The sequence below is a fragment of the Podarcis liolepis genome (assembly GCF_965112155.1).
Source record: "Podarcis liolepis genome assembly, chromosome: 2".
NCBI lineage: Eukaryota > Metazoa > Chordata > Lepidosauria > Squamata > Lacertidae > Podarcis > Podarcis liolepis.
Genome location: NC_139555.1, coordinates 55948947 through 55968629, shown reverse-complemented (window position 1 = coordinate 55968629; position 19683 = coordinate 55948947). Strand labels below are relative to the sequence as shown.

The window sequence follows — 19683 nt, the reverse complement described above, 5'->3', positions numbered from 1 at the left end:
CCCTCCCCTGCCTGCCAGTTTAGCCCTCCAAGGCCTGGGTCAAGTGTGCCCAGTTCCTCATCGCCCCGCATGAGCCTGCTTAAGGGTATCCTGGCTTTGATAGATAATACCAGAACTCTGAACTGGACCTTGAAACCCACTGGACATTCTAATTGAGCTTTAGGGCCAAGGCAAAGACAACCTTCTTCACGCAAGCCCTGCTTGCGATTTCCATTAAGCAGCAACAATTACTCATTTTGCACTGAGAGATCTTCCACATAATCAGATAGATGTGGTTTTGCGCTTTTGCGGATAGTGGGGATTCCACACCACCTATCTCCTTCCCCTGTTGCACATATAAATATCCAGCTTGCAAAAGAGCAACAAGCAGTAAGGATCTTGTCTGTAGCTCCTAATAATCAAAAGGACGATGGCTGTGTTTCTGAAAGCAATCCTGGCAATCTGTTTGCTGGTAGAAATTATCTCTACTACTCCACTAAAACAACTAGGCAAGTTCAGAAGAGAGGTACAGAAAACGGACAAGTGCAGATTTCAAAGAAAACTAACAATATTACAGAAACGACTTGTTACGGAATGCGAGAACCTGGAGGTACATAATTATTTTTTTTAATGTTTTGCAGCCAATTTATTGCTTGTTTAACCATTGCAAAGAAGGCAAGGAGGACAGATTTATTACTGAATCACCTTATGGAAGCCAGATGTTGTTACTTTTTCTCTCAGCATGTGCTCTCTCTCTAAGAATAAGAAGTAAGCACTTGCTTACACAGCAGAAATAGTTCAGCAGGACGTATTGCTTTACTTAATATGCAGGCATGTTGACAATGATACCCAATTTGGTATTTTACATGCTGCAGAACTGAAATAATCAAAATGAATCTTTAAAACGTTCCTACTTTTAAAAGGCAATACATTATTATCTTGTTAATGTGCAGCTACTAGACAAAATCTTCAATACTTTATAATCCTGAGCCATATCAGAACTTTTATTCAGTGACGTATGCCACCTTGAGCTCCTTGCAGAAAGGTGGGGAGGAAAATGTAATGAATGAATAACTGTGTACATTTTCAGGATAAAAACCATGCTGCTAAGAGCTTAAGATATTTGCTAGTTGCTATAAGTAGACCAGGCTAGTATCTAATCTAGAATCATAAATATTAATATAAGCAGAAACTGGTAATGGTGATTTTGTGAATGCTCTCAGCACAATGAGACAACAAGAAAATCCCAGAGTAATCTCCTTTTTTTTTTTGTAAAATCTAGAACTGAAATTACAGCTCACACATCCTGCTCTGCCCAGGGACCACAATCCAGAGATATGATGCTGAGGTCCATGGCTGCATAGCGTTCCCTGTGTATCTTAGAGCAATTGGCACAATACACATGATACAAATCCACCTATTACCCCTTTAACCATGTTTCCTTATGCTGGTAGGCTTCTGTGCATGAAATATACAGGAACAGGCTGCCTGTAGAAGATTGTTCTCAAAATATTGTTTCTTCTTTACGAGGACAAAAGTGTTCCTCTCACTCAGTTCAGCTTGCAAAGTTTACAGCATGAGGGTTGTTGTTGTTTTTTTAAAAAAAATGTTTTCCCTGGGGTTCTTTGCAGAACATCCTTTTCACAGCAACGTCCATCCTCATATCTTTGGCAAGTCTACAAATGAGCCCTGATGGTGGCAGTTGCCATCCCAAGTTGGCTGTCTCCAGCATCTGGCAACTGAGCATACCCTGCCTTTGCAGGTAGAGGCTTCATGCTGAATTATTGCAGCCACTGAGACACTCTTTCTCATTGAATCAGCCTAGTCCATGTTTGAAGGCTGTCAAGAAGACCAGCTTGCACTTCTCCTGCTTCTTTCCTCTAAAATGGAAATGAGGGCGGGAGCAGGAGGCAGTTGCCCAAGGTTTAGCCAGCGAGTCAGGACTCGCTTGCCAAAGTTTCCTTCCTTAACCGATTTATTGCCTTTTCTTTTACAGAAATCATCTTGTGGTAATGAAGAAATAAGAAAGATTCGCTTTGAACCTAATGCTGAGCGAACAGTAAGCAAAATGTTTATGTCCTTGACATAATGGACACTTAGAAAATCTTCCGTAATTTTCAGACATCAGCCATGGCTAATTTATTGAGGAGTGCCCACAGTTGGCATCAAGCCATTCTTCCTTCATTATTTTGAAATGCTATATTTGGACCTTGAGAACCTTCAGAGGAGTCTCACAACTTGTACACTTTATTTGAGACCTTCTCTACAGATTACTATCTAAGCAGTCAAAGTGTTTGTTGCTATGGCAGGTCAATGGAAGGGAAAACACATCACAAAAATGGAATTCCACTGAAAACATTCTCCATAGTTGGAAATTACCACACAATTTCTCAGTACTGTACAGGAGATTTGTTGCGGTGACCTACAATGCTAGATTACATTTTGGGGGAAACTGCATCATTTTGCATAACTCATTACATTACTTTTTACTTAGTTTTCTGCTTTCCTCAGTTATAAAAGTTTTTGGGTGTGCCACTTCTCAGCCTGCTACTTCATTTTATTCAGACAGGTCTCTTCACAATACATGATATGGTTCAGGCTCATAGAACTTTAAACCACTAAGAAAAATGTGGTGGCAGAAATCTACAAGCTATGAAATGCTTTGTTATGACCAACCAGGGGTATGTGGAAAAGGAGCCTTGTCTTACTTAAGTCATTGGCGTTTACTCCCAGATAAATGTTGTTAGAAGTGCAGCCTATTGCTGTCCTACATTCTTGCCTTGGAGTAAGTCATATGGAACTCACTGGGGCTTTTTCTAAGGAGTCTTCAATCTTGAAGACTGCAGGCGTTCATCTTGTTAGTATTTCACGCCTCCGATGCTGCAGAAGAGATTGGTGTAAATCACATGCCTCTCTGAGAAGAGTGTGGGAATGGAAGACAGTCTTATCTCTTCCGCTGTATATACTTATTGTACTGTACAGTGGTACCTCGAGTTACAGACGCTTCAGGTTACAGACGCTTCAGGTTACAGACTCTGCTAACTCAGAAATAGTACCTCAGGTTAAGAACTTTGCTTCAGGATGAGAACAGAAATCGCATGGTGGCAGCAGGAGACCTCATTAGCTAAAGTGGTACCTCAGGTTAAGAACAGTTTGAGGTTAAGAACGGACCTCCAGAACAAATTAAGTTCTTAACCTGAGGTACCACTGTACTTTTGCTTTTACTTCTGCCTGTTTCTTCTCTCGGAGCTCGAGAAAGAGGACGCCATGACTCCTTTGTCTGTACATAGTGTGTAAATAATTACATAGGTTAGCTCTACGATGCCTCACGCTTCTTGCTGTGTTATGCTAGAAGATTAGTGTACATGTATCATTTGATATATGTCACTGAAGTGCACTGGAGAAGAAGGGGAATGGCTTTTCCAGAGCTGCGCATACCAGAGGACGCTCAGAGTTCTGGGGTTGCAGGGGCACCAACATAGTTATTATGTCATGTGTCTGGCTGGCAGCCTGCTAGAAGGGCACATGCTTTTTCTGAACAGCACTATTGCACTTCAAAAACCAGATTAAAATATACACAGCATAATTGAAAATGTGTATACAATGCAACTGGCTTGCCTAGGGAAAAGCATCAGGAATAGATCTGCTATAGCATTATTATATGGACCGATAATGAGTAACATGCACCATTCTGTCAGATCAACATACAGTGGTACCTCGGGATGCGAACGGGATCCATTCCGGAGCCCCGTTCGTATCCTGAATGGAACGTAAGATGCAACGGCACGTCTGCATGTGCGCAGGTGGCGTTTTGCGGCTTCCGCGCATGCGCGTGATGTCATTTTGAGCGTCTGCGCATGCACGAGAAGCAAAACCCGGAAGTGATGTGCTCCGTTACTTCCGGGTTGCTGTGGCGCGCAACCTGAAAGTGCTCAACCTGAAGCGCATTCAACCCGAGGAATGACTGTACATATAAATTCTAGAGAACATTTTCCTCCTAGATAGTGCAATAAAAAAGTATCACCTCAAATGACAAAAAAACGAATGAACCTTGCATTCAAACTGCGTTGAAGCGGTCATGCTGCATTCAATTTTAAACCTTTTTTTCAACAGTGCAAAACTTACGGCAGAGTATTTTGCCAAGTCAACGAGGCTCTGAAAAACGTCTCTCAAAATTCTTGCAACAGCACTGTATCAAATATGCTTCCACCCGACTCTCTGTATGAAGACCATGTGAGTATTTTTTGTAAATGTATATATTTCTCATTAGTGAGACACAGTAGGGAAATAGTTTGCGCTCCCTTTTTTAAACGTTCAGAAGGGATTCTTGGTGGGGTGGGGTATATTTTTACAAATGTATTTACAAATTGCTTTAGCTTACTTTACCTAAGAGGTCAGCTCTAATCAACTGTCAGGAAAACCAATAAAAAATAAATCTTTTCAATGGGCCAAAATAAGCTCAGGCCTCCTCCTCCTAATTACCATTTTATTAGCATTGTACTGTTGGAACTGTATGGTCAATTTAACTCTCCCCCCCCCCCCCATCTTCTTTTAAAGACCAACTGCACTTTGCCAAACATCGGTAGCAGGCCGATGAAGGAATTCTGTCCAGCTCTATTGGACTACGTCAGAAGTTTATATGTCTGCTATGTGGACAAGAAAAAGTCTACATCATAAGAACTGGGAGGATCTCTTTCCCCCCCCAATAAGAAACCATGGCATCCGACATTGTTCTGGAAACCAACAACTCATTCATGTTTGTTATTCTTAATGTATGCAGTCAAATAGGGAAATGCAACAATTAATTTATTAAGCCAGGAAATATAAATCAATAATAATGCAATCTAACGCACAGCAGCGAGCTCAGAGACCCCTTGAGCGTCGCCATATGTATTTGGTGGTTGATGTTTTGCGCAAAGATTTGAGGACTGGAGTCACATCCACACCATTCACTTATAGCACAGTTAAAGCACATGGCTTTCCACCAAAGAATCGTGGGAACTGCAGTTTGTTAGGGGCTGGGAATTATAGCTCTGTAATGGGTAAACTACAGTTCCCTGGAATTTTGGGTGTGGGGGCTGGAGTGTAGAAAGGGCGAAGATCTGTGACATCTCCTAAAACCAAAAAATGCCACTGGAACCACGAAGAAACAGTTCTCCCTAAATTGGGTTGTTCTAATGGAGAAGTGTCCCATTGTATGGCCATGCCTTAGCATCTAAGGGCAATCAAATTTTATTTTATTTTTTATTCTTTGTTATTTGCTATTCTATGTTGTTTTTTGTATTAAGCTGCAACTGATGACCTTTTACCAAGCAGTAATTTAACACGGTGCATGTGTGTATGTCACTGCTGTCTGGATTGTTCTGTCAAGTAGTACAGAAAATGTCAGCATAAGTCTTGGGCAGATGTGTGGTAAAGTGCTTGTCTGCATCTATCCATCCATTCATAATGATGGAGGGGTGTGTGAAAGCACTGAAATAGTGTTTGTTGCCTCTTAGCAGTTTCATGACATTGGGTTGAACTTATTTATTTCTGTTCTATTTAACATATTTAATGTTGCATATTCTAAGTATTTTCCGATCAACATTGGAAAACAAACCTGTGCTTAAGTGACGCAATAATGCTAAGCACATCTAGAGAGAAGTATTTTATTGAAATCAGTAACAGTAAGACTTTTAGGCTGTGGCCATTATTTAATATTTAAAGTTATGGTTAAAGTTACATATTGTATTCTTTTTAGCTATATTATTGACACTGTTACTAATTTGGTACTAAATAATTATTTTATACATGTTTGTATTACAATTAAATTAATACTATATTTAAACTGATATGGTTTTCTTATGTGCCTTTTATATATTAAGTTGAGAATGAAAATGTTTCAGTGACAAAACGCACAATAAAATATCAAGCAAGACTCCTGTTTCCCCTTGATTGTTTTCCCTTGATATTTATGAAAATATCTCCATAAAGCTTAAATAGAGTCATTTTTGAAACAGTATACATTTCCATTTGACATTACACTCTGTTGGGCAATCTGAACCTGTAACAAAGATCACAAACTAAATAAATTAGTTCACCTCACACTAGCCTTTGCTTTTTAAGTCAATTCATGGTGCTAGGGAGAAAGAGTGCTTTAATTCACTTTCATTCTGCAAACCTAAAATTCCAGTATTGCATTCACTTCAAGGCGGCCAGGGAGGCAAACATATCAATACTAATACAAGTTTCAAATAAGGTTTATTGCCTACTTCCAAGCTAAATCCTATGCACTTGAATCCCTCCTGCAAAATAGTGACAGCCTGGACTCTGGAGATACCCGTAGAATGATCACATTAAGCCTTAACTTACTCACCCTCATTATTACCATTTGTACGGACCGTTGGGAAAGAGTACTTTTTACAATGCCCTTCAGGTTTTTAATTCCATAGATATCTGGTCTATCTCATGAACGTTTGTTTCTGTACGTGGAACATCTTAAATTGCACTATCCCTGACTTCACATTATCCACCAGCCACCTACTGTATGGCTACCTCTGCACCATCACTAAGCTCCTCTTCAAGCCCCACTCAGGAACTTCTACACGAGAGGGTCCTTGTTTGCAACTGTGATTGCAGCTGGACTTGGCCCACGAGTATGACAGAAGCCTGGCCCCCGTAACAGAAATGCGAAAGAGATATTACAATGAGGAGAGAGTGGTATCTGACAACTTGACCCTCAGATACTTTGTGCCAGGCCTCACCCTCCAATACTCCTCAGGTGCAAACTCTGTTCTACATTAGTATCACTGCTTGGACGTTTTCTCCTGGTCAGGTACCAAAGTGAACACCCAAAACTGCAGCATTTTAAGCACAGAAGTCTTTGAATTTATGTACTGCATGCAAGGAAGCCTGAGGGCAAAAGAAAACACCAAATCAATAATACAACTAACTATAGGGTTGTGTGTGTGTGTATAGACTATAGTATGTGACTATTATTGTTACAATTGCACAGATGTATGATATGGGGTACCCCAATGTTTGTTTTGGGGACCAGGGACATGAGTTCAGGGATACACAAGCTTCCCTTTTTCTTAAGTGTTTCAAACTTCTGAGCAAATTAGGACTGTGTAAGCAACTGCAGCATTCTGCTGCTGTGGTGAATCCTGATTGAATCACCTGCACACCTGTCCCAAATCCCTGGCCTACCTGGCAGCAAGACAGTACGACAGGTATGTCCGGAGTCAATCCACATGGCCAAAGTCCAAACTAAAGCACAGTCCCTCAGAGATCCTGAAGTATCCAAGAAGTTGAGCAGACACAGCACCTCAGCTCCGCTGCCCTTGTGTACTCTGCATGCTGATTGCAGCATGTGGGCTTGATGAGGCAAATGAGCCTCACCTGTTCTGAGCCTACTCCAGCTAAGGAATCAAACACCTCCTCTCAGAGCTAGCGAGGCCCACCTGGCCAAGAGGGCCTTGACTGCCTCAGCCTCCTGGAGTACCCTGCTTGCTGCTCCCTATGCCTCAGAGCCTGCTGTGTTTGTGGAGATAGGGGCTCCTCTGTCCCTGGAGATGGTTCCTGCTGCTCTGGTTCCTGTGTCCCTTCGCCTCACCATCCTCCATCACCCTGTGAGTACTTCCTACACCAAACACTCCTTCCCCACCCCCAGCTTGCCCTGGTGTGTACTAGACCTGGGACTCTGTATGACAAAGTGAGAAGCCGTGATGGCTTAAGCATTTTTGTGAAGGTCCCAACATTTGCGTGGCAATTGTAGGCTATGCAAGGACTGCAGAGAAACCTGAACCTGTGCAGTTAATACTGTATTACTCCTTCAAGTGTCCTTTAAGAAGTTAAGTGTGTTTAGGAATGTGTTATGTCATGAGAAGGGATGTGGGCTTTGGGTAAGACTGCAGCATAAGAAAGTACAGTAATAAGGGTGGTGGGCTTTCCTTATAAGCCATCAAGATAAGGCATTGGACAGGCAGGTCAGTACAGGACTGACTGTTGAGCTATCTCACTTGGCCAGTAATCTGTCCTTTGAAGTCAACAGCCAGGAGTGTGGAAATTTTTGGAGACATCATTTAATGGGGTTGTGGTTGAGGGGAAAGGTTAGGCTGCATGATGCCTCATTTCTGGGGTCCTGTGTTCGGCAGGGGTTAAAATGTAATGGAGGAGTCCCTCATTGTATTAGCTAGGCATTTTCCTTTGTGAGACAAAGGCCGCAGTTGCCACCTTAGTTACCGTGGGATCATTATTATAAGAAAGGAGGTTGCTCTGCGTCACAGGGCAAATGGAGGGGGGGGGCCTCCCTTCACACGGCTGGTAGTGAGAAAGACAAAAACAGTGTGTGACAGCTGGGCTAGAAGCAGGCAGAAGCCAGAGAGGGAGAGCCAGGCCTGATCTCTGCTGGAATCTAAGGCTGTAGCACTGGGAGACGCAAGGCCGCCTTGGGTGTTGATACTGCGAGCCCCCTCATCTTAGGCGCTGGTTGTTTGTGTGTAAATATACCATATATCATAAAGACACCACAGTCTCAGCTCTCCCTTGCTCTAAGGAAGCCAGACTCTGGGTAAGCGCCTGGAACCCCTGGAATTTCGCACCACCTAGTTTGGGGTGGCATGCAACGATATATCAAGCCGGGTAGTCTCTGTTTAGAGAAAGATCCTAATGCCAGCTTTAGAGAGAAGGTGTGGAAGGATGTCCAGTTGCTCCAGAGAGGTTTACCCAGCAACTCTAAGATCTGTGAAATCTCTGTTTTTGTGATTTGCTTAGTATCCTTGCCAAGCCAACAAATCTGGTTAAACTGCAGATTGGTTTTTCTTTTCATTTTCATTTTCATTTCATGCTGTCCGGGCTGCCTCAGGTCTCAGCTCACAAAAGACCAACGCCCAGTTCTTCTTATATACAAGGATGTTTATTGCAGTTCATTGTTGGTTCCACAACCGAGGCGCGCAGCCCCGGGTCTCTTTGCCTTAGACCGTTGGAGTCCCCTCTGAATCAGTCCCTCCCCTGCACCAGTTTAAGAGGCTTACGCTGCTCCACCTCTTCCTCTCCTTCCTTTTCCGCAGGGTCTTTCTGCCCGCTGGGGTTCCGCCCCTCCTGGATTCCCCTGAAGCGGAATCTCCAGACTGCTCTTCCCCCCTCCTGCGGGCTTTGGGACCTGGCTCCTCCTCCGGGCTCCCTGTTCTTCTGCGCGCCTCCTCATTTGAACTTGGCGCGCGCGCCCAACCTCTAACCTTCCTTTTGACAGTTACGCTGCTCCCTCCACTGCCCTCCTCCCCTTCCGGGAGGATGGCTTGCTCTGACCCCTCCTCCTTCTCTGCTGCCGGAGCTGTTTCCCCTGACACACTGGGAACTCCCCCCCCCTTCGCTGCGCTCCGGCGGGGAAGCTGGCCCTGATTCCCAGCTGCCGCTTTGGGGTCCCCTGCTGGCCCCCCGCTCCTGACACTTTCCCCCTGGGGCTTCCCTTGCCCTGACCACGGGCGCCCCCTTCTGGGAATCTTCTGATTCGCTGGAGAGACTCATAGAATCCCTTGCGTCATTGCCATCCTCTTCCTCACTGTTCTGGGATTCCTCTCCATCGCTCTCCATTTCCTCCCTTCCCTGTGCCTCTGCCCCTGTACCCCTGACACATGCCTACCTGCATTCAAAAAGAACCATTTTGTCCCTTGGCAAGACAGGCACCACCATAACTTTATTGCAAAACGGTGGTATTTTGCCACCATTAGTTAATTCGGCTACACTAGACCACTGGACTGAGCAAACTCCAAAGTAGCCATGATGATCAAAACAAGAGAATAGTTTGGCTCTGTGTTGTAGCTGTTATCTACTCTGCCAGCCAGAGTGACTTTTCATGAGACAATGAAACTGTGTGAATGAGAACCAAGCTCAAGTGTTAGCCAGCATAGTGTCTTCCACCAGACAATAGGGGTCGGCAGGGCAGGGTGGCATTGCTTGCTTCCCAAGTCAGCCAGGGGGCCATGGCCAATTCCTGAGATTGAGGGGAGTGAAGCGGCAGGCTGGCACAATGACAACAGCTTTGGATTGGCTCTGCTACTGTTTCTGCACCACTTGCTACTTCACCCTTCTCCTCTCCTGATTAGCTAGCACTGACTTCAGTCTTGGAAAGGTAAGCATTGCCTCCAGATGTTTCTGTGACTGTGACTCTGTCAGCCACTATTGCTGAAGCTGTTGAGAGTTGGAGTCCAACAACATTTGAAGGACCCCATAAAACCTGTGACAATCAAGGAAGATGCTTGTGTATGAGATCCTGCCAGCTACGAGGCTGAGAAAGTTCTCATGGGTTGATAAAAAGGATGGGAAATGTCTCACTAACTGAAAGAGAGAATGAGAAAGATTTTTGTTAGGAGAGAGACAGCAGTTGTCCAAGTTATGACAAGGCGTGGTAACATTTGTTTATAAGACAGTTCCGACTTACAAGGCAATTAGAAAACACTGAAAAATGTTGAGGGTGATGATGATGTTGTTGTTGTTGGAGGGAGGGGGAGAAAGAGAAAGCGAGAGTGAGAGTGCAGATGGATTATAACTGTTTGGTGCTGAATGTGAAAGCTAGCTCAAGAGGAAAAGAGCGGCTAGGTGGCGCTGGTGAGTCCAACTCTTCTCACCATTCCAGCATTTCCACACAGTGATAGACACCCACTCATCCATTCAGTGCAATACCAGTGCAATTCTTCTTCTCTTTATTAGTGTTTTCGACAAAGTGTTGCTATCAGGAGTGGGGCTTGAGGTGAAGCCTGGCAATGGCCCAGAGGTGAGACCAGGGTGGCTAGTGGAGAATGGCAAGTTGAGTCCAGTGCAATTAGGAATGTGCCACAAGCAGAAACAAATATTCACAAATTTGATGTATTTACAGAATTAAGCACATGGAAGGCCTTGTAAAACACAGTCCACCTTCCATCTCACTGTACAAATGGGAATACTGAGGATGATTATGCCAAGGCTTAATGTGATCGTTCTCCAGAGTGTCACAATTTTGCACAAGGGATTCAAGTGCATAGTACTTAGTTGCAGAGCAGGTGATTGCTTTGAAGATCTTTAAGCTGTTTTAAAAGGTTGTTTTAAACTGTTTCTAGAAGTCTTATTTGTATTAGTGTAGATATATTTCCCTTCCTGGGCTCGTTTTAGTAAAAAGAATACTCGAATTTTAAGTGTGCACAATTACAGTGAATTAAAGCACTCCATCACCCTAGCACAATAAATCTTCTTTAAAAAATGCATATTTTTGTGCTTAGGAAAGTATGAGCAAATGCACTGAAAAGCGTGAGGTGAACAAATTTATTGGGTTTGTAATCCTTGTTGCTGGTTCAGCTTTACCCAATAAAGTGTAATGTGAAGCCCAATTCATACCGCTTCACAAATGACTCGATCCAAGTATTCTTAAAATATGTTAAAGATTTTATTGTGTGTTTGGTAACTTAAATATTTTCATTATTAACTTAATATAAAAACAGCACATAAGAAATCCACATCAATTTAAATACAGAATAAATGCAATTGCAGTACAAACATGTATAAAATTATTCTTCAGTACAAAATGAGGAAAGTTTATGAAAACAACAACAGTACCAATTACATAACTACAAACAAGAAAATATATAACTATGGTTTTAAATATTAAATAATGGTCATAACTCTTACGGTTACTAATTTCAACAAAATATCTCATTTATTGCATCACTTAAGCACAGGTTTGTTTTCTAATCTTGATAAGAAAATATTTATAATATAAAATATTAAATATGTTAAATAGAACAGAAATAAATAAGTTCAACCCAATGTCATGAAACTGCTAAGAGGAAATAAACTCTATTTCAGTGCTTTCACACACCCCTCCATTTTTATGAATGGATGCATAGATGTAGACAACCACTTTACCACACATCTGCCCATGATTTATGCTCCCATTTCTGTAGGACTTGACAGAACAAACCAGACAGCAGTGACATACACACATGCACCATGTTAAACTACTGCTTGGTAAAAAGTCGTCAGTTGCAACTATATAACAACAAATTTAAGAAATAAAATAAAAATGGAGTCCCTGCTGATGTGAAGGCATGCCTTGATAGAAAATGCAACCCACACAGAGCACTTTTAACAAACTACAATTCCCAGAATACTTTGGGGAAAGCCATCTGACTGAAATGTGCAGTGTGCCTGCAGTCTGAAAAAGTGTCTCATATGAAAATGCCCTAAATCCATGGACTCTATTGTGGGATAAGAGGGAGGAATATTGCTGTACTGTACTATATTTGCCTTAATTTTTTTGCTTCTGGTTCAACCTGTTTCCACCTCCAGTTCCTAGATGGGCACTTAAAGGCTGCTGCTGCCAGACTTGGGCACAACCAGACTTCGAGAGAGCTTCTTCTTCTTTCATACCCTCCAACATTTCTCTAATGAAAATAGGGACGTCCCATTCCAGAAAGATAATTTTACTATTTATACCCAACACATCTTACTGGGTTGCCCCAGCCACTCTGGGCTAGCTTCCGACATATAATAATACATGAAACATTAAGAAAACTTTCCTATACAGTACAGGGTTGCTTTCAGACAGTTTGGGGGTCGGAAGACTCCATACCTTCCGACACTTCTCCAATGAAAATAGGGATGCCTTAAGGAAAAGCAGGACATTCTGGGATCAAATCAGAAACCGGGACAGCTTCTCTAAATCAGGAATGTCCCTGGAAAATAGGGCACTTGGAGGATTTGTTCTTTGTTCCAGTCATTTTTTAAGGAGATGTTCTTTTGCGACCCCAAATAATCTTGGGAACTGTAGTTTACCCACCACAAGGTGACAACTCCCCGCTCCATTACCAGACTACAGTTCCCAGGATTCTTTGGAAGAAAGCCATGGACTTTAAACGAATGGTGTGGATTTGATTTTGGTCCTCAAATCTTTGCCCACAGTAGCAGCCTCCAAATACATATGATGGTGCTCAAAGGGTGTTTGAGCTCACTGCTGTGGGTAGTTTGTATTATTATTGATTTCCTTTTTTTCCTGGCTGAAGAAATTAATTATTGCATTTACCCTTTCGATAGCAGACATTAAGAATAACAAACGCAAATGAAGTGTTGGTTTCCAGGACAATGTCAGATGCCATGGTTTCCTATGAAACAAAAATCTTCTTACTCCTTACGATGTACACTTTTAGCTCTTCACACATTTGGCATATAAGTGGCTGACGTAGTTTTGCAGTTTTGAGCAGAATTCCTTCATTAGCATGTCGTCATCGTTGGGTAAAGTGCAGCTGGTCTTTAAAGGGAGACAAAAGGAGAGTTGATAAGGCTGCACAGCTCCAACAGTACAAAGCTACCAAAACGATAATTTGTAGAAGTACCAGTAGGCCTGAACGAATTTTGGCTCATTCAGAAGATGATTAGTAGTAGTAGTATTATTGTTTTAGAGACAGATGATTAGAGCTGATCTCTTAGGTCAAGATAAAGCAATTTATAAATATGCTTGTAAAAATATATCCCATACTGGAATCCCTCCCCAATAGTTTCTGAAGTAAAGAAAGGGGCAGGGGCAAACTTTCTCTCTACCACAGGCTCATCCACACTTTTTCTTGGCCCATATTCTGATCGTATTTAAGTACTGATTAATTCTCACAGGTCTGAGAGCTTCTCTCATCGTTCTGCGGCTGTGCCTTGCAAAAGGCCTATCTGACCTGCTGGATCGAAGTTTGGTTAAGCAAATCTCTCTTCAGATTTTCTGCACATCTGATAAGATCTGAGTCAGCGGATAAGATTGGATTTTCACAAGATTTTCACTGATGGGAAATACATATTTTCAGAGAATACTCACTTGGTTGTCAAACAGCTCTGGGTGTGGCAGGATCTTAGACACAGTTTTGTTGCATTCAGTTGGATTGCTTTTTGCAACTCTATCGAGGGCACAGTAGACGTCCAAGAATACGTTTTTGTAAGTTTGACACTGTTGAGAAAAGTTCAAGGTTGAATGTAGAATGACTACTTCAATACATACTGAGTACAAGGTTTGTTCATATTTCTTACTTGACACAATACTTTTTTTAACTGAACTACTTGTTTAGGGAGATAATGTTCTCAAGACTCAAGTTACTCGTTATCATTTATGTATAATCTAATTTCTTTATGTTTCATGCTATAGCGGATCAATCCCCGATGTTTTTCCCTTGGTCAGCTACTTGCATGGCATACATAATTGCAAAAATCATGTGTGTCTTTTAACATGTTCTTTGAAGTGTAATAACAATAGTCCAAAAAAAGCACATGTCATTCTAGAAGGATGTCACTTCCAAGATTGTAAGACTGAAATCCTAACCATGCCTTCTAAGAAGTAAGCCCTCCTGAGTTCAGTAGACTTACTTCAAGGCAAGAGTGTATGACAATACAGCTTTAGGCTGCAATTCTAACCACACTTACAGTGGGTAAAGCCTAATGAATTCAGTAGGACTACATAACTTGTGAATAGACATGGCAAGGATTCTGCTGTTTCTCTCCCAACTAAGTACTTCCTTGTACTCCAGACTGAGACAGGCTTAAAGATTTAATGAGAAGGCCTCAACACTTGCAGAAGCAAGGCTCCTTTCCTACATACCCCTGGTTGGTCATAACAAGGCATTAGGTAAAGGTAAAGGGGCCCCTGACCATTAGGTCCAGTCGTGACCGACTCTGGGGTTGCGGCGCTCATCTCGCTTTATTGGCTGAGGGAGCCGGCGTACAGCTTCCGGGTCATGTGGCCAGCATGACTAAGCTGCTTCTGGCGAACCAGAGCAGCACATGGAAACGCCGTTTACCTTCCTGCTGGAGCGGTACCTATTTATCTACTTGCACTTTGACATGCTTTCGAACTGTTAGGTTGGCAGGAGCAGGGACCGAGCAAAGGGAGCTCACCCCGTCACAGGGATTTGAACTGCCAATCTTCTGATCGGCAAGTCCTAGGCTCTGTGGCACCACCCGCGTCCCTAACAAGGCATTACATAGTTTGTAAATTTCTGCAACCACATTTTTCATAGTGGTTTAAAGTTCTATGAGCTTGAACCATATCACGTATTGTGAAGAGACCTGCCTGAATCAAATGAAGTATCAGGCTGAGAAGTGGCACATCCAAAAACCTTTATAACTGAGGAAAGCAGAAAATTAAATAAAAAGTAATATTGAAGGAAGAGGGGCGAAATAAGGCTTCAATATATTGATTTATGAAAAAATTGCGATTTTCTCCAATGCATAATTTATATTTTATCCTGTACTGGGAAATTGTGTTGCGATTCCCAAGTGTTGAGAACTTTTTCAGTGGAATTGCTTTTTCACAACCTGATAGTTTAGTGTCCTTTCCACTGCCCTGCCATAGCAACAAACGTTTTGACTATATGGACAGCAATCTGTAGCTTTTCAAAATAATGAATAATAATGAATAAAGAATGGTTTGATGCCAGCTGTGGACACTCCTCAATAAAGTAGCCATGGCTGTTTAAAAATTACGGAAGATTTTCTAAATGTCCGTTCAACCCACCCACCACATGCCCCAAACAGCTCAGTTTTTGCTGCTAAACACTTTCAAGCATTACATTTTGGGTTAAGGACATAAACTTTTCACTTACAATTTTCTCAGCATTAGGTTCAAAGCTAATTATTCTTATTTCTTCATTACCACAAGATGAATTCTGTAAAACAAAAGGCAATAAATTGGTTAAGGAAGGAAACTTTGGCAAGCGAGTCCTGACTCGCTGGCTAGACCTTGGTCAACTGTTTCCTGCCCCCTCTCTCATTTCCATTTTAGAGGAAGTGCATGGTCTTCTTCAAACATGGACTAGACTGATTCAATGAGAAAAAGTTTCTCAATGGCTACAGTAATTCAACATGAAGTCTTCACCTGCAAAGGCAGCGTATGTGCGATTAGCAGATGTTGGGGACAACCAATTGCCAGCATCATGGCTCATTTGTAGGCTTGCCAAAGATACCAGGCTGGGTGTTCCTGAAAAAATGATGTTCTGCAAAGGACTTCAGGAAGACTTTTTTAAAAAGCCTAAAACTGTAAACCATGCAAGCTCAACTGAGTGAGGGGAACACATTTGCCCTCATATAGAAGAAACCTGAATCCATTTGTGAAAACAATCTACTACAGGCAGCCTGTTCCTATATATTTCATGGACAGAAGCCTACCAGCATGAGGGAACATGGTTAAAGGGGTAATAGGTTGACCAGTATTGTGTGTATTGTGCCAGTTGCTCTAAGGTACTTTAGAGCCATGGATTTCAGCATCATATCTCTGGATTGTGGTCCCTGGGCAGAGCAGAATGTGTGACCTGTAACTTTCAGTTCTAGATTTTACAAAGAAAGGAGATTACTCTGGGATTTTCTTGTTGTCTCATTGTGCTGAGAACATATTCACTAAATCATTGTTACTGGTTTCTGCTTATGTTAATGCTTATGATTCTAGACTAGATACTAGCCCGGTCTACTAACAGCAACTCGCAAATATCTTAAGCTTTCAGCAGCACAATTTTTATCCAATAGTTATTTACTTATTACACTTTCTATCCTACCTTTCTGCAAAGAGCTCAAAGTAGCATACATCAGTGAATAATTACTGAAATCATTGTTGAATGAAAGGAAAGTTCTGATGTGGTTTAGAATTAATGAGATAATGAAGATTTTGTCTAGTACCTATACACTTGCGAAATAATAATATATTTCTTTTTTAAAGTGGCAATCATGCTAAAGATTCTGAATCAGTAGCATCATCAACATGCTGCTGTTAAAGGTTTCCTAGAAAGATAAAACACTTATGCTTCCAAGGAATGAATCTGAATATTGAGTAAAGTGATACATCCTATTGAACCATTTATGTTGTGTAAAAAAGTACAACCCTCTTCTCCTCTTCTTCTTAGTACATTTTGAGAGAGAGAGAAAAGAAGTTAGCACATTTTGCCCACAGAAGTTGGTTTAATAACAAAACATCCTCCTTGCCTTCTTTGTGATTGTTCAAGAAGCAATAAATTGGCCACAATACATAATGACATGACAATAAAAATAAATATGATATTTGACTTACCTGTAAGCTCTCACATGCTGGACGAAGGCTGGCGTTTAAGTTTGCAACATATCTTTTAAATTTTATATAATCTATCTGTTCTGGTTGTCTTAATGGAGTGGTAGAGACAATTTCTACCAACAAGCAGATTGCCAGGATTGCTTTCAGAAACACTGGCATCGTCCTTTTGATTATTAGGCACTACAACAATCCTTACTGCTTGTTGCTCCTTTGCAAGCTGAATATTTATATGTGTAACAGCGGAAAAAAAGATAGCTGTCAGTATGTGCAGAATCTCCACCCTCCTCAAAATCGCAAAACCACATCAATCTTGACATCATGGTCACAATGAGCAATTGTTGCTATTCAATGGAAATCCTATCAAGTTATATCTGATAGGACTTCATCGGCCCAAATTAGAATGTCCAGGTGGTTCCCTAATTCCCCCCCCCCCAATTTTACAAAATGTACACGTTTACAGTCACCAAAATACAAACCATACATTTCACCTTGACTTCCCTTCCCCCTGTTCCATGTTTCATTTTATTTACCCTTTACCACTGCATATTCTAGTTATTTCATGTTCTTTCCCCCTTTTTAATCTCAGTTTGCATTATACTTCTGAATTTTCTCTAATCAGTTTTAATTGGTTTACAATAGTTTTTTTAAGTATTCTAAATATTTCAAATCTTTTCCAGTGTTCTTGAAAGTCTCTTTCTTCCTGGTCTCTTATTCTACTAGTTAAACTTACCATTTCTGCATAGCCCATCAGTTTCATCTGCCATTCCTCCTTTGTGGGTGTTTACCCTCCTTCCATTTCTGAACATATACCATTTGGGCTGCCATAGTTGCATACATGAAAAGATTTTCCTTTCCTTTTTTCCTTTTTTCAAGGAATTCCCCTCCCCCCGATCTCTAGGTACATCTGAAACAATTCCTAAAAGAAAAGCTTTTTACAAAGGGCCTTCCCCTCCCTCTTCATTTCATTGTGTATCATCTCCCAGAAGCCCTTAGCCATTTTTCATGTCCACCACATATGATAGAAAGTACCTTCTTTCTCTTTACATTTCCAACAAATATCTGATTCTGACTTATACATCTTTGCTAATTTACTAGGTGTAAGATACTACCTATATATCATTTTCAAAAAATTGTAACATGCTGTAAATTTTAAGTCTTTATTCCATAATTCCTCACATGCACTGAATTATATATTATGTCCTATATCCCTCGCCCAATAGCTTATTTTTCCAGTTCACCTTTTGTCTCCCATTCTAGTAATAACTTGTACACTCTAGAAATAATTATTTTCTGTATTCCAGTTTCCTGGTCCAGTTCAGAGTGCTAGTATTAATCTTCAAAGCCCTAAGTTGCTTGGGGGCAGGATACCCGTAAGATCATTTCTCCCCACATTTGACTGCCTGGATTTTAAAACTGGAGCCCTTCTCTACCACTGCCCCCAACTGCTTATTGGTGTGAGGTGGGTGAAGAAAAGGTCTTCTTTGTGGCAGTGGCAGGGCTAGCCAACCCATGAGGCATTATGAGGCAGTGGCCTCAGGGTGGCAGTCATCAGGCAATTGGGAGGGGCAGCAGATTTGACCTCAGAGGAGCGCATCGCTCATTCCCTCATCCAGGGGGCGGCATTTTCTATTTTGCCTCTAGTAGCAAAACATCCTGAACCATCTGTTGGCAATGGACTAGTTTTTAATGGTCTTCCCCTGCAAGACTCACCTATGTTAGAATCTTTCCAGTACTGTACCAGGTGCAGACCTTTTATTTTTCCATGCCTGTTGGCAACTATGTTTTTTACTGTTGTTGTTTTTTTAAATTTTTCGAACTATTGTTGTTTGCTCCCTCTTTGCTGTGTATGTAAACAAAAGGTAAAGGTAAAGGACCCCTGGATGGTTAAGTCCAGTCAAAGGTGACTATGGGGTTGTGGTGCTCATCTCACTTAAGGCCAAGGGAGCTGGCGTTTGTCCACAGACAGCTGTACTGGTCATGTGGCCAGCATGACTAAACCGCTTCTGGCACAATGGAACACAATGACAGAAATCAGAGCTCAAGGAAACGCTGTTTACCTTCCCGCCGCAGCGGTACCTATTTACCTACTGGAGTGCTTCCGAACTGCTAGGCTGGCAGAAGCTGGGACAGAGCAACAGGAGCTCACCCCATCATGGGGATTCAGACCTTTTGATAGCCAGGCCCAAGAGACGCAGTGGTTTAGACCACAGCACCACCCATGTCCTGTGTATGTAAGAACTGCTGGAGGCTACACTGTTTCTTAGTATTTACTCCACTTTGTCAGAGATCATAAGATTTATGACTGCACCAGTTCTCATTTTGGATCATGCCCCAGTCAGTTTAGTGCTACAGCCACTTTGGTGCTACAGCCACTACTCGCCTCACCAGTGGAGACTCAGTTCCTTCCTACTTAGGACGCCATTTTTCTGTCAGCCATACAATAATTTATTGAAATAGCACAGCCTCTACTAATAGGATGTATTGAAATCTTACTTATGGCGTAAGATAATCTCACAAGCCTTAATAGCAAGGAGAGACTCAAAGTTTTGATGCATATGGAGATTAAGCAGTGGGAAAGACAAACTGGACAGTTATATAAAACAGCTTTTGCTCATGACTTGCTCTTGTAATAAAATTAGGTTCATAATGTCCAGCATGCTGAT

At 41.8% G+C, this 19683-nt stretch overlaps 2 protein-coding genes across 3 annotated transcripts; one reads left to right on the top strand and one right to left on the bottom strand.

The window, feature by feature from the left end:
• Window positions 1-379: 379 nt before the first annotated feature.
• Window positions 380-5896, top strand: LOC310697582 (uncharacterized protein). The gene is made up of 4 exons (XM_083484309.1): window positions 380-589; window positions 1976-2038; window positions 4093-4212; window positions 4537-5896. Exons 1-4 carry the CDS (start codon window positions 410-412, stop codon window positions 4654-4656), a joined length of 483 nt encoding a protein of 160 aa, XP_083340435.1. The 5' UTR covers window positions 380-409; the 3' UTR covers window positions 4657-5896.
• A 5620-nt stretch (window positions 5897-11516) lies between these two features.
• Window positions 11517-18531, bottom strand: LOC310700351 (uncharacterized protein). 2 transcript variants are annotated; one of them, XM_083489656.1, is made up of 5 exons: window positions 18259-18531; window positions 17021-17237; window positions 15567-15629; window positions 13790-13918; window positions 11517-13237 (listed from the first exon to the last, which is right to left on the bottom strand). In XM_083489656.1, exons 2-5 carry the CDS (start codon window positions 17177-17179, stop codon window positions 13133-13135), a joined length of 456 nt encoding a protein of 151 aa, XP_083345782.1. In that variant the 5' UTR covers window positions 17180-17237; window positions 18259-18531; the 3' UTR covers window positions 11517-13132. The 2 variants fall into 2 exon arrangements, 1 of the variants encoding a protein (XP_083345782.1); XR_014522579.1 differs by lacking the exon at window positions 17021-17237 and having other exon boundaries at window positions 18259-18528.
• Window positions 18532-19683: the final 1152 nt, after the last annotated feature.

Coding starts and splice junctions, on each gene's coding strand:
- LOC310700351 (XM_083489656.1), bottom strand. CDS start 17,179: ATGCCAGTGTTTCTGAAAGCAATCCTGGCAATCTGCTTGTTGGTAGAA. Junction 15,630..17,020: donor CAGCATGTGAGAGCTTACAG/GTAAGTCAAATA, acceptor TTTGTTTTACAG/AATTCATCTTGTGGTAATGA. Junction 13,238..13,789: donor CAGAGCTGTTTGACAACCAA/GTGAGTATTCTC, acceptor CTCCCTTTAAAG/ACCAGCTGCACTTTACCCAA.
- LOC310697582 (XM_083484309.1), top strand. CDS start 410: ATGGCTGTGTTTCTGAAAGCAATCCTGGCAATCTGTTTGCTGGTAGAA. Junction 2,039..4,092: donor AACCTAATGCTGAGCGAACA/GTAAGCAAAATG, acceptor TTTTTTCAACAG/TGCAAAACTTACGGCAGAGT. Junction 4,213..4,536: donor ACTCTCTGTATGAAGACCAT/GTGAGTATTTTT, acceptor CTTCTTTTAAAG/ACCAACTGCACTTTGCCAAA.